Source organism: Lacerta agilis, chromosome 13 (genome assembly GCF_009819535.1).
Source record: "Lacerta agilis isolate rLacAgi1 chromosome 13, rLacAgi1.pri, whole genome shotgun sequence".
Classification (NCBI taxonomy): Eukaryota; Metazoa; Chordata; class Lepidosauria; order Squamata; family Lacertidae; genus Lacerta; species Lacerta agilis.
This window is the reverse complement of record NC_046324.1, coordinates 5,386,035-5,399,297: the sequence shown is the minus strand read 5'-3', so window position 1 is coordinate 5,399,297 and position 13,263 is coordinate 5,386,035. Positions and strand designations below refer to the sequence as shown.

Sequence of the window (13,263 nt, the reverse complement as noted above, 5' to 3'; positions counted from 1 at the left end):
TTATCCCTTTATCATTTCGTTGCCCTTTTCTGAATATTTTCCAACTACAATCTTGTTTTTGGGATGAGGTGACTGCAACTGTACAAAGTATTCCAAATTCAATTCTTTTCTTAACCCCAGCATGGAATTTGCCTTTTTCACAGCTGCTGCACACTGGGTCAACATCTTTGTTGAGCTATCTACTTTTACTCCAAGGTTTCATTCTTGGTCAGTCACTGCCAGTTCAAATCCCATTATATTGTTTGTGCAATTATGGTTGGTTTGTTTACACTTGTTTACATTGAATTTACACTGAATGCCATTTTACTGCCCATTTGGTCAGTTTGGATATGTCCTTTCACAATCACTCTTTGTTTTATTGAACAATTTAGTATCATCAGCAAACATAACCACCTCACTACTCATTCCCTGTTCCGCCAGTTGAAGAACCTGTGTCAGCAGTGCTAGGAGCCACTGCCACTCAGAAAGACCTTGGGTTGACTGCTTCTAATGCCTGACTGATTTGTGATTGTGCTTTTTTTTGTCCTAGGTCAGTGCACACCGAGAAGACAGTGTCAGCCTCAGTGGCAATCATTCGGGATTGTCCAGTGCCCTTTCTGCTCAGAATTCTGAACTAAACCACAAAGCACAAGAAAGCTACAGAGGTAAGAAGAGCACAGAGGTAAGATGAATTCCAGCTGGATTTTTCCTAACCCAGGACTCTGGGTGACTAGTCCATCTAAGCATCCTAGGGAGTCTAATCTACAAACCTACCTGTATTTAATTGTCCTTTCATGAATGAGAAATATACTGTAGCTGGAGGAATCTTTGTGATATGCAGTAAAATTCTTCATGTAAACGCCACTGATTCCTCTCCCTAAAAACTTGTATTTGGGTTGCTATTTGTTGTGATCCAAGGCATGCTTTGGCAATGTTTGTATACCTATCTTAAACAGCGATGGGAAACATTTTTGTCCCAGCAAGCCAGATCTTGTATCTTCTCCCCACTCCACCTGTGCAGGCCATCTTTGACAAGTGGACAGGACCTGTCAAAGTATAACCCTTGTGCAGAGTTTACTAAGCGTCCAGCAACCAGCTGATTGTTGGGTGCTTCAGAATTGCTGCACAAGGTGCTCTGCAAACCCTCTAGTTCAGAGCTTTCCAAACTTTTCATGTTGGTGACACTTTTTAGACATGCTTCATTTTGTGCACAGTAATTCAGTTTTACTAGCAAACCGGAGGTTAAACTGACCCCTTATAAGAGCATTCATGTGACACACCTACACATTGCAGCCGACACACCAACAGGTCGCGACACACAGTTTGGAAAGCTCTGCTCTAGTTGGTGTTTGGGCAGTGCTGAGCACAATAATTGCAAAGTACTTTGCACCTACTTCTCAATCAGTAATAAGCTTCCCAGAAGCCTAACAACCAGCTGATTGTGGGATGCCTCTTTTAACCCCACCCCTACCTGCTCCACACCTGACATCCTATATGATATTAAGTGTAGGGCACATGGGCATGGCTTGGCCAAATGGGGAGTTTAGTTAGGCTAAATTTGATGTGCATGATGGAAGTTCCCCACTTCTGCTTAAGCACACACACACAGCCATGTAGATGCAAGTTAGTAAATTAATGTAGCATATCCCATAATAGTTGTCTGTCTTTCCTTCCAAACTGCATGATGTGCCAGCCTATCTACTAAATTTTTGAAGAAGGGGATTAAATCTGCACAACCACTTTTGGAGATAGTTTTCCACCTGCAGAAGTGGTTCCTTATAAACTGAAATGGACTTGTGTAGCACTTCCTGTTCTTAAAAATGATGTTAATACAGTAACAAGCTGAACTGATACCCCAGCCTTGGCAAAACACACCCATTCATAGCAGGTACCTTTAAGAGCACTTTCAGTTCTCAGCAGAAACAAGCTAAAGCATGAGATGTTTTGCTGGCATGAATGGATGGATTCCCTCCTTTTCCCCTTTAGGTCACACAGTAAAATGAGCAGTACCACAGATGGCTTCTTTGAGTAGGTCTTATGCTCAGAGAGGGTAGAATGCGTCATTTTCTGGACCAGTTGGAACTTACAGCCACAGTGCACGAGGGCTGCCCATTGTGCATTGTGGTCCCTGATTTATTCATATGGTGTTTGCCAACAATTCTCCAAATGCTCTCTTAAAATAATATTTCTTTGAATGGCATCTTATAAATCCAAAGCACAGTGATTGGGTTGTGGGTCCTGAAAAGAATGATAGTCTGTGTGCTTGGTCAACAACAAAAGTCGTTACTCTTACACCTAATAAGACCTCTGCCTGTTCTCCACCCTATCCCCTGCCCCATATCATGTAAATACTGAATAATTCTCTCAGAGGAAATTTCTTACCCATTGCCTTTCAACCTGCAATACACAAGATCATTTATTAGGTACATCACAGAAAAGGTTTATTCTCTCAACATTGCTCACAGACAGTAGGGCACTATGGAGAGGTTATATCCCCTCAAGGATCACTTAATTTGAGTCTGCTGTAGGAAGCAGTGCATGTGGACCTGTGCCATGTATTTCAGGTTCTCAAGAGTTAGGAATATGGGGAAATGAGAACTATTCATGTTGCACTGAAAAGGGTTTGGGATGAGAGCCACACTTAGTTCCACAATCCACTTGAGACATGCACACAATGCTAGCAGGGCAAGGGGACTGGAATCTGGAAGAGTTCCTGCCTCTCCCTCCCAAAGCAATTTGTTTTTGTCTTTTCAGGGAGAATTATTATTGTCCAGGGCTTCACATCATCACTTATTTGAAGCCAAAATAGGGGCAAGCCAGAAGTATCCAGCAGAGTTCCTAGAGGCTCTCTTTCTCACTTCAGAATTGTTGTGAACTGGTCCTGGTCTTTTGTGACACTTGCTGAAATAAGCACGGTCTTAAATTTCTTCTCTTCTGGCATGGACCTCTAATTTATTGTAGACGGCAATTACATTTCAAAGTTTTCTGGAATTGTGAGAGATTCCTAACTGAAAACTGCAAGTTTTTTTGTGGGGGGTTATCAAGAAAAAGTCTAATGGGTGACATATTGAGCAGCCAATAAAAGCATCAGTGTTGGAATTCAAGTGAAAAAGCAAACTGTTTTTATCTGTCATATTAAATTACATCATCTTCCCCACAAAACACAAATGCACCCAAGCCATCAAGTAGCTATTTCAGACAGCTAATAGACTCAACGTTAGAGCCTCCCACATTGTCACCTTGAAACACTTATATTTAGTTTGGAGCAAAAGAAGGGAGGGATTTCTAATACTACCTTATGACCTTCCTCCTGATCTTAGTTCCTTTTTCAGCATTTTCCTATGTCTTTTCTATCTGGGTGGGTGCCACTTGCTACCCATTTTCTTAGCCAGGTTGTCTTTGGACAAACATAAGGGAGGTGGTGGTCTTCTTATTGCCAGTTACACTCTGTTGTGTTTGCATGCAGTGCTGTCATCTGGGTTGCCGAACCACTCAGTAGCATTAGGTCCGGCTGAGATCAAGTCAGAGCACAAGGAGAAAGATGAAAACACACATGAACCTGCCTCCTCTGATGATATGAAATCTGATGATGAGTCCTCCCAAAAGGATATCAAAATCTCATCAAGAGGAAGAACAAGGTATAGCAGCCCACTCCTCAGAGGTCAGGTTCTCTGTCAGTACTCTCTGCCTGTGGTGAGAAAAACTCTTAGAGTGATAAACTATTTGGGAGCATAATCAGAAAGAGCATATATGATTTCAGGTGCCAGTTCAGTGTACAAATAATGGAAAGTTCAATATGGAAGTTTTCTTTCAGTGTCTTCTAAGGCTCAGTAGTTCATGCAAATTGTCAGGCTCATTTCTGGCAGTGCCCTTTAGACCTTTATTGTCCCCTCAGAATAAGGCCCACTATTTCTGGTACACCACAAAGGATGGCAGGCACTTTACATGGAGAAGTGGGCTGCTTTTCGAGTCAGGAATGAGTTGCCAGGTGTAGGTGTTTTTTGCTCTTCCTGATAAGCTGCCATTCTTAAGTAAGCTCTGAGTCTTTGTTGTGTACACCTTCCATCCTGAACTGTTCATGTGAGCTGCGTGGACCTCTGAAAGATCTGCTTCTGGTTTGGAGGAAATGACTAGTAAGGCAAAAAGAAGGATCACTTCAGCAAATTCACCTTGCCGGGAGAAATTTCTATTGTTAATTACTTTGGGGTGAACTTGCTCACAACATGCATGCATAAACTAAGAGCCAGGTGCTCACAGATCTCAACTCTGGTAACATTTTTGGAACACTTGTCTTCAGGTTGCCATAACCTCACTGACAGGCTACACTATTCATGCAAATGTTCTACTTGTGTGAGAGATAGGGTAGCCAAAAGTAGCAAAAGCGGGGGGTGGGGTTAGAGTGAGAAATTAGGGCTCATTATTCTGGTTGTTGTGGGTGGCGCTGTGGGTTAAACCACAGAGCCTAAGACTTGCTGATCAGAAGGTCGGCGGTTCGAATGCCCACGACGGGGTGAGCTCCCGTTGCTCGGTCCCTGCTCCTGCCAACCTAGCAGTTTGAAAGTACGTCAAAGTGCAAGTAGATAAATAGGTACCGCTCCAGCGGGAAGGTAAACGGCGTTTCCATGCGCTGCTCTGGTTTCGCCAGAAGCAGCTTAGTCATGCTGGCCACATGACTCGGAAGCTGTCTGCGGACGAATGCAGCTCCCTCGGCCAATAAAAAGAGATAAACGCCACAACCCCAGAGTTGTCCGCGACTGGACCTAACGGTCAGGGTTCCCTTTACCTTTTTATTCTGGTTTGCAGAGGCCACTTCCTTGCATGGAAGACACTTGAAAAGGAGGAATGCAGGCAGCAGTAAAAAGTTCTGTGATATGATATGAACAGGGATGCTTGTCAGGTTGCTTACTGTAGGCACTTTACCTGCTTGTGTTTCAACAGCAGCACTAATGAAGATGAGGATTTAAATCCGGAACAAAAGCTGGAGCGGGAGCGAGAGAGGCGGATGGCCAACAATGCTCGTGAGCGCTTGCGGGTCCGAGATATTAACGAAGCATTCAAAGAGCTGGGCCGTATGTGTCAACTTCATCTGAAGAGTGAGAAACCTCAGACCAAGCTGCTTATTCTTCACCAGGCTGTGGCAGTCATCCTCAGTCTCGAGCAGCAAGTCAGAGGTGAGCTTGGCTGGGTGGAGCATGTGTCCCTTCTTTCCCTCTTTGTCCCAGTTTTTGTGTTGCCTTCTTCATCCAAGTTTGAACATCATTGCTTAAGCCATGTTCTAATTTGCATCTTAGAGGGATAGGGATGAAGAAGGAGGGCAGGCCATGTTGCCTTGTGAGCAAGAGGTGGCAGTGGCAGGGCTTTGACAGGCCTTTCTGCACACTGCTGTGTGAAGTGGGTGTGGTGCATAGCTGTCAACCTTTCCCTTTTTTGCAGGAAATTCCCTTATTATAGCAGTGGGGAACAGCAGGGAGGGTTGACAGCTATGTATATAGCATTGGGAAACAGCAGGGAGGGTTGACAGCTATGGTGTGGTGCACTCGGGATACACCATCTACCCGTTCATGCTGGGTGGTGCAATTCCACAGTACCATGGGTGGCTGCCAGCTCTGTTGTGCATAAAGTTAGGATAGCTTGTAAATAGAAAAACTGAGCTCAGTCTAGCCAGACCTAACCCTTTTTGAGTTCCAGCATATTTAGTGGGAGAGCTGAACATGTATAACTTTGTAAGAGTTCCTTTGTTCAGTAAGATTCAACATAAACCTGGGAACACACACAGATTTAATTGCTTTTAACAAAAGGGCCCAGGCTGTTGTATCTGCTTCTCCCCCAAACCCTACCCTGTCCCCCAGAAATATGACAGAGGCAAGAAAATGCCCATGAATCACATACTGCTTAATATTGTTGTAAACCACTTAGAGATTTCTTTAACAATGAAGTGGTATATAATTTTTTTTTAATCAATCAATCACAGTTCATCACAGGCATGTGGGCCCTCTGGGGTTGGCATGGTGCTGCTTGGGGCAGTGCACAGTAACTTTAAGCCAAGGCCAGCAGCCCCCTGCCTCAGTTCCCCTTCTCTATAAGCATGCGGTAGCATTTTATCAGTTATGATTGGGGCTCTTTATCAGGAAAAAGGGGGTAAAGTGCCATGCGGGGGGGGGGAGCATGTATTTTCTTCTCCATTAGTGTTATACTATTCATGTACTGTGTGTTTTGTATAATTGTTTTGCTTTTATTATTCAATTTATGTTTACCAGCAGTAAAGTCTTTGTAGGCCCGTTTGTGATTTTTTTTGGTTTGTGTACCTCATTCTTCCTTCAAACTGTGTGCTGGGGCTTCAACAGTCACTTGCCGTGCATTCACTCTGGTGATTTTCTGTCTGGGCTTATTTCACTGTTACTGCAGGCATGAAATCAGTAACTGTAAGTTAACATAAGGTCAATTCTTATTCCCAGGCAGGAGTAGCTAGCAGAACAGGGTGGGGCAGCATTGCTGACCTGGCTGACCAATGCAGAGGTAGCTGCTGGTAACCGGGGAGGGGGGGGCGAGGTGCAGGACATGGCCCCGGGATTATCTGATTGGCTCTGCAGCTGTGCCCCCACAACACTGACCTCCCTGCTCCCTTAGCTCCTGGCAGCAACCTCCATGCTGGGAAGGCAGGTGAGCAACACTGTTGTGCCAGCCACCACTGTCCCCACGATGCAGGCAGGCAATTTGAGATTTTGATCTACTTCCCCAAGGCAAGCTAGGAGCTTCATGACTGAACTGAGAATTTAAGCTTGCTCTCTCCGACCCAAGTCCTCCTTAGCCTCTGGGTGTTTGGCTATATCTACAAATTGAAAGACTAAAGCTGAATAAAGAAAGCAAAGGATAGATGCTACTGAAAATACATTGATAATCTTAGCTAATGGCCATGAATTCAGCTTGCGTGGTGTTTGCAGTGCGGGTGTATAGAAGGAGGATCCACTGCGTGCCTGGAGCTCTGTGCAAGGAAGGGCTGTCCCCTTGTCTTCCGTGTCAGGAATGTTCCTGCTGAGCTCTGTGTGCACACCAGTGCCCTGAGTGCTTTAAATCCTAACCATAGGCGATAATTTTTTATTTAAATTGCATTCTGTCAAGTCCATTTATCATAATCCTTGTGGGGTTTGCCTGACTTTGAGGGGGCACCAGCTGCCACTGGAAGCAGAGTTAACCCTTAGCAACAAATCCATATCCGTGTCAACCTTGAAAAGTCCTCTCTTGAGGTTGGGTTATAAAATAAGCACAGTTCTTTATAATCACATTCTCCTGTCGAACTGGAGCGACTGTTGACCTCTCATATGCAACTCCTTTTATATCTGTGTCAAAGAAATGATGAAACGGACATCAGAGCCACACCATCTCCCACTAAAGAGGATGTGTTTCTCTCTCCCTTGTTTATTTCTCCCTGTGGGCCGGCTGGACACAGCTGTGTTTTGTATTGTGCTTTCTCATCCGATGCATTTCCAGGGTGTACATATAAATGTCTTCGAGATGCAGAAGGTGTCAACATCAATATCTGCTCAGTGGTCTAAATCACCAAGTGACATCTCATCTGTTCTGTTGCTTATGCCAGCAACTTGGGCCTCATTTTGTATTCTTTTTTTCCTGTTATGTTGTAAGAAAACAAGGATGAGAGTGTTTATCTTGGAAGTGGCAGAATTAACAGCTGAACATGGAAATGGAATATTCAACAGCAGTATTTTTATCAATGGCTTAGATCAGGCTTCCCCAACCTGGTGCCCTCCAGATGAACCACACAACAGTGCTGGTTGGGATTTATGGAAGCTGTAGTCTCAAACATATTTGAGGGCACAAAGTTGAGGATGGCCTACTTGAATGAACAGGTGAATGGAATCCTTAGCAGATTTGTAAATGAGAAATGAAACTGGGAGGAGTCAGTAATATCTCAGGAAACAGGAATCGCCTAGCCTATCAGCTAAGATCAAGTGTAGAAAACAGTCATGATCTTGACAAAATGGAAATCTGAGCCAAAACTAACAAAATGAAATTCAACAGAACCAAATGCAAACTTTAATAAAATACGAAAATCAATAAAATACACAGATATATAGAGTGGAGAATAGCTTGACACTGGTATATCTGAAAGAGTTATTGAGGTTTTAATCAATCACAAGCTGCACATGAGTCATTAGTGTGATACAGATTGAAAAAAAAAGCTAATGTGATTTTAAGTTTCATTAGCAAACCATAAAATATATAATCAAAATAAAAACAACCCAGTAACCCATCACAATGTCTCCATTGTGTTTTGGAGTATTTTATGAAAAATGTTTCACATGGTGGTGTTTGTTTTATTAAATACTGTTTTAAAAGTTTTTAGTTGTGACTTGTACTGCCTCAGGGACCTGCTGAAACCATATTCGGGGTATAAATGTGAAAAACAGTAAATCAGTATGGTCCTTCTGTTTTGCATCATGAGTTTCCACACAAGAATCAGATGCTACAAGGAATGTGCAGGGCTTCCATGGAAACCTCCCAGGCTATCTCTGAACTCTTTGGTGGGCTGCTGGTTCTCTACCTGGTTGGGGCTGAGTACAACAAATAAACAGATTTTTTTATTTTTGAAACTGTTGTTTTGTGCAAAATTGGTGAATCATAAAACAATGTATTTCAAAGGTGGCATTGGTGAAAGGTCATTATACAAGCTGCCTTGCAATGCCTTGGCTCAGAAAGATGGCATATCTAGATTAAATAAATAAATAAGAACTATCTGTGGAGTTCAGAATGCTTGATAATGCCAGGTAGATAGATCTTTGGTTTGCTTCCATTTTGAGAACTAGTCACCAATCAAAACCATACCTTTCATGCATTAATAGAGGTGGTGTTTTTTGTTACTCTTAGAGAGGAACCTAAACCCAAAAGCAGCCTGCCTTAAGAGAAGGGAAGAAGAAAAAGTTTCTGCCGTATCGGCAGAGCCACCAGCATCACATCCAGGAAGCCATCCTGGACTTAGTGAAACTACCAACCCTATGGGTCATATGTAAACAACAGCCAGGTAAGTGAAACATTTCATATCTGTGTGAGTCAGAAATGGCTCTTTTGAATATGCAGAATTGAAATTTGGGTGTAGGACACAGGACATAGTTAAAGTATGAAAATGATTTGACTACTCTTTGTGCTTGTTTTAACTATTGCCATTATGAGACCCAGATCTAGTTGTTGTTTTCTAATGCTATAAAGTCCTTTACCATTTTACCACATCTAACATAGTTTTGTTAAAATGAATAGCAATACTCAACAAAAACCTTTAGGACTTGCCATTACTAAAAATCTACTGAGAGCTCACTTTAAGAAGCACCAGATCTTCAGCCAGTGTAGGTGTTTGCATAAGTCACTGGTACCACTTTATAGCAGGGAGAGATTAGGGATGCAACTAAAAACAATCACAAAAGAACCAGTTCTGCGGAAGAGGCATCCAAATGAGCTCCCTGTTTGGCCCTCATGACTTGATGTAGCTGTTTTGTTATCATGGCATCCTTCACTTTCCCCCTTGCTACTTGAGTTTTGCACAAAAGTTGCTGAGTGCCAAGCATTTTATCACCTGGCTCTTTGTTTTGTGGCTAAGTGCTTTGCACAGATGCCAGCTTCTCCCTGTGTTTTGTGCTACTGTAAAACTCACTGTGACGATTAACCACAAAGTGTGTATATATTGTGAAGACAGAACAGTTTTGAAGGGGGTAGACCAATGCTAATATTCTGTCCATGCAAACTAGACTGATTGCTTGGTATAGGAATGGTCTCTGTTGTGTGCCTGTCTTGGTTGTAGCAGGTGGTCCATCCAGTTTTGAGGGGGTCATCTGCAAATAGACCAGTAGCTGGTAATGCAAATGGGCCCTTGGGCATATTTTCTCCATGAGCTTGTCATGACAGAGAGATTCTTCGGAGTAGAGTGTTTTCCTTTGCACAGTTGATGCTTTGGTGCTGACTTTGCTCTGTCTCCACACAGAATGGAAGCAAGTCAAGCCACTTCAACTCCTGCTTGATCTATTGGCTAGTGCTATAGACCAATTTCTATGCGGGGCAGATCCACACTATACATTTAAAGCACATTCAGTGCACTTTTAAAGCCCATGACTTTCCCCCAAATCATGGGAGCTGTAGTTTAAGTTCACAGGAGGGTGGGGCTAAATGTGTGTTCGATATGATTTTAATGTTTAGTGTGGATCTGCCCCTAGTTTCTTGGATGGGGCCGTTGGGCCTCAGTGCTATGGGATAAACTGCTTCAAGAGAAACAGAATATGATCTTCCACATAAAACTGGATGCTGTCCTACATGGCTTGCTGGGGCTGGCTGGTGTTTTGGCCAGCTGCGGATCAGCCAGGCTTTGCTGGTGAAAATTGTAACTATTAGTAAATTTAGCAGACATTCATGGTGCCATCATCATGTTGCTAATATCTTCCATGATTTTCACACCAGAATTCCAGAATCATGGGGAGGAAACCTAGAAGGTGACCTGCTTTTCTTCACAAGGACACAGACTCAAAATTGAACGAAGACACATCTGATAGGAGACACAAGAAACCCAAATGCAATTATATGGTTAAAGTAACTGGTGACCAACTGCATCAGGGTGATGATGCCAACAGCATCTCCTCCTGATAGAATTTCAGCACCAGAAATATTCTGTGCATCTCCTCCTCCTCCTCCTCCTCCTCCTCCTCCTTGTCCTCTTGCAAGCAGCATGCCGCTCCAGCACAATCAGAGACTCTTTGATCCCTCCACTCGCTGTGGAAGTTGCCTTGTGCCTAAACTGAATTGACAAATGCATTGTAACTACAAATTGTTATTTATTTGTAATGGAACTGTGAAGGTCTACATATGAAGGGAAATGTTAAGCTGTTCAAAGCTGATGGGAGTTCAGCTGAGAGGTTGGTGTTAAGAGAGCAGAACCACAAACACTTCTAACCCTTCACATTCCCAGCATACTTGTGAATGTCTTAAAAGAAAGAAGGGACAAGGGCTTCTGTCATTCTTCCCATTCCTTTGGCTGTTTGATGCATGTTTTCCTTAGTATGTCTTTTTATTTTTTAATGCTTGCCAGCCCTCTCAGGCACAGTTCCTTATTGCAAAGGTGTTCACGTTCCAAGTGCAAGGCATGAACCATACTATGGTCACAGCGTTTCTTGGAATGAAAAGAAGTGATGTACTATTGATTTCTCAAACCCTTTAGACAGTTGGGGTTCCTAGTACAAACTTACAATGTGAACTGTAAAATGGGGGGGGGGGCAACCAACTTGGAACTGCTTTGTTTTCTAAGCAGTAAGTATAAGTAAATGGTTGTAAGCATAAAATACATTAAAATGCAAAGGAGACTTACTTACCTGTTGTAAAGTCTGGTGAGCAGTCCGATCTGAAGTTTGTTGTGGCAGGAGTAGGGTGAGTGGATCTGACCACTGGGATACAAGAGCAACAGCCAATCTGTCCTTACACTTTAGCTTAAAAATTGTCATCTAGTTTACCTGCAAAGAAGGTTGGGATGGGATCCTATCAACTTCTTGCCAAACATCTTTGTCCTAGAAAATAAGCTGCATCAGCAATATCAGAATATGCTGCAGCTTGACCTGAATGGTCCTTAAGTCTTCCCTTCTTGCTCCCTCTTTTGGGGATATCCCAGCTCCTTTGAACTTCCATAAAAGCTGTCTTCCACTGTAGCACCCCAGAGTGTGGCGGAGAGGAAGGTACAATCAAAACACAACTTTCTTAACTATCTTCCTGGTTGCCATCTGCTTGTACTCACTAAAGAAATAGATCAACTAGCCATTTGAAAGAACAAAAATGTTGCTGCAACAGGCTTAAGAATTTTAGATCATGTCTTAGATGTGAAGTGACTGACTGGATTATTTATCTGTTCTCCAGTAACACCTGACCCAACTTCTGTGGCCTTGTTCTTCATTTCAGTGCTTCTTGTCTCCATGAACTTCTGCTTATGATGACATGTGAAAGTGCTCACCTGCCACTGCCTGACCTTTTTCCTTCCAAGCTTGTTGTCTCTTGGCTGTATTAGACTTTGTGGTATGCCCAGAAGCTTTCCTTCATAAAATAGAAAGAGAGAGAGAGAAAAAAAGAAAACATTTGGCTTATTTTTCACTGTAGCTAGTCTTTTATACAATAATCTTGTAAGAAAGTGTCTTGAATTCTAAATATTACTCTTTCTAGATTTTTGAAATCAAAAAAGTTTTCAGTAAAAAAAAATTTCTTACTTTATTTTACTATATTAGGTAGTAAAAAATGTAGGGTTATTTACTGTAACCTGTCCATTAATACCATAAATTTACAATAGCATTGTAAGAGCATAGTAGGGTTCTAGCATACTGTGTAGTACCTTATGGAGTATTGTAAGAGCTACTTGTCCGAGATGAATTGCTTCTCATCTTGTTACCCGGTTTCCATTGTTGGTTTATTGAAAATTTGTACCCTGTGTCAAATTTCAGGATGTTACTGATAAACTTTTTCAACCAGCAGAAAGAAGTTCAACACTTTTTCTGTCAAATGTAACAGAAAACACTATGTATATAACATTTATGTAGCAATAAATGTGCCATCTTTTTTAAAAAAAAAAAACCCTTTGTAAATCAGTTATTTTAACACTTCTTATGCTATTGTGTGTTTGATTTATAAGAAAGAAAGAAAGAAAGAAAGAAAGAAAGAAAGAAAGAAAGAAAGAAAGAAATTGGTCTTACCCTGAATTTTTCTGTTTACTGGGAAAGATTGATAACATTCCTCAAAGGGACATTCCTCCTCCTGGAAGGAACAGGCAGGGTCCTCCTCCCCAGGGGCAGAAGTTATGCCTCATATCAGATTGCCTAGCAGAGCAGACAACTTGACCCCACACCAACATTTCAACTTTAACTCTGCCATTGACTGAAACCTAGCAGTTGAGAAACAGCAAAAGAGAAACCAACGCTAAACAGAGAAGCATAAAAAGGGCTTATCCACAGCAAAGTAGAACAGATGCCCCCCAAATGAATGGAAAGGCAAAACTTTAAACCATATGTATGGCTGTGGCAAGAGTCAAAATCCACACCCCTCAGCTTGCCAGCAGAAGAAGGAGAGGTGGGTGGAATCTCATTCATCAATCTCAGTAAAGTAAACAGAATTCACAGCAAGACCAATTTCCACTTTTACCTAAGAATGATGAATGATGGATGGCATTCATCATGGGGATGTAAGAGCAGTCTCAAGTGTGGGCTTGACACAATACAGGAAAGATCCTAGAACAGATAATTCAACAGACTATGAGCA

At 42.3% G+C, this 13,263-nt stretch overlaps 1 protein-coding gene across 24 annotated transcripts in view; it reads left to right on the top strand.

Annotated features, from left to right (window-relative positions):
- The window catches only part of TCF12 (transcription factor 12), a 135,289-nt gene extending 123,591 nt beyond the window's left edge, over window positions 1–11,698 (top strand). For all 24 annotated transcript variants that reach the window (XM_033166654.1, XM_033166649.1, XM_033166662.1 and 21 more), the window contains 5 exons: window positions 530–644; window positions 3,446–3,617; window positions 4,918–5,150; window positions 8,863–9,016; window positions 10,438–11,698. In XM_033166654.1, coding sequence (XP_033022545.1) covers window positions 530–644; window positions 3,446–3,617; window positions 4,918–5,150; window positions 8,863–9,005 — 663 coding nt within the window. In that variant the 3' untranslated portion in view covers window positions 9,006–9,016; window positions 10,438–11,698. The remainder of the gene's footprint in view (window positions 1–529; window positions 645–3,445; window positions 3,618–4,917; window positions 5,151–8,862; window positions 9,017–10,437) is intronic.
- The last annotated feature ends 1,565 nt before the right edge of the window (window positions 11,699–13,263 follow it).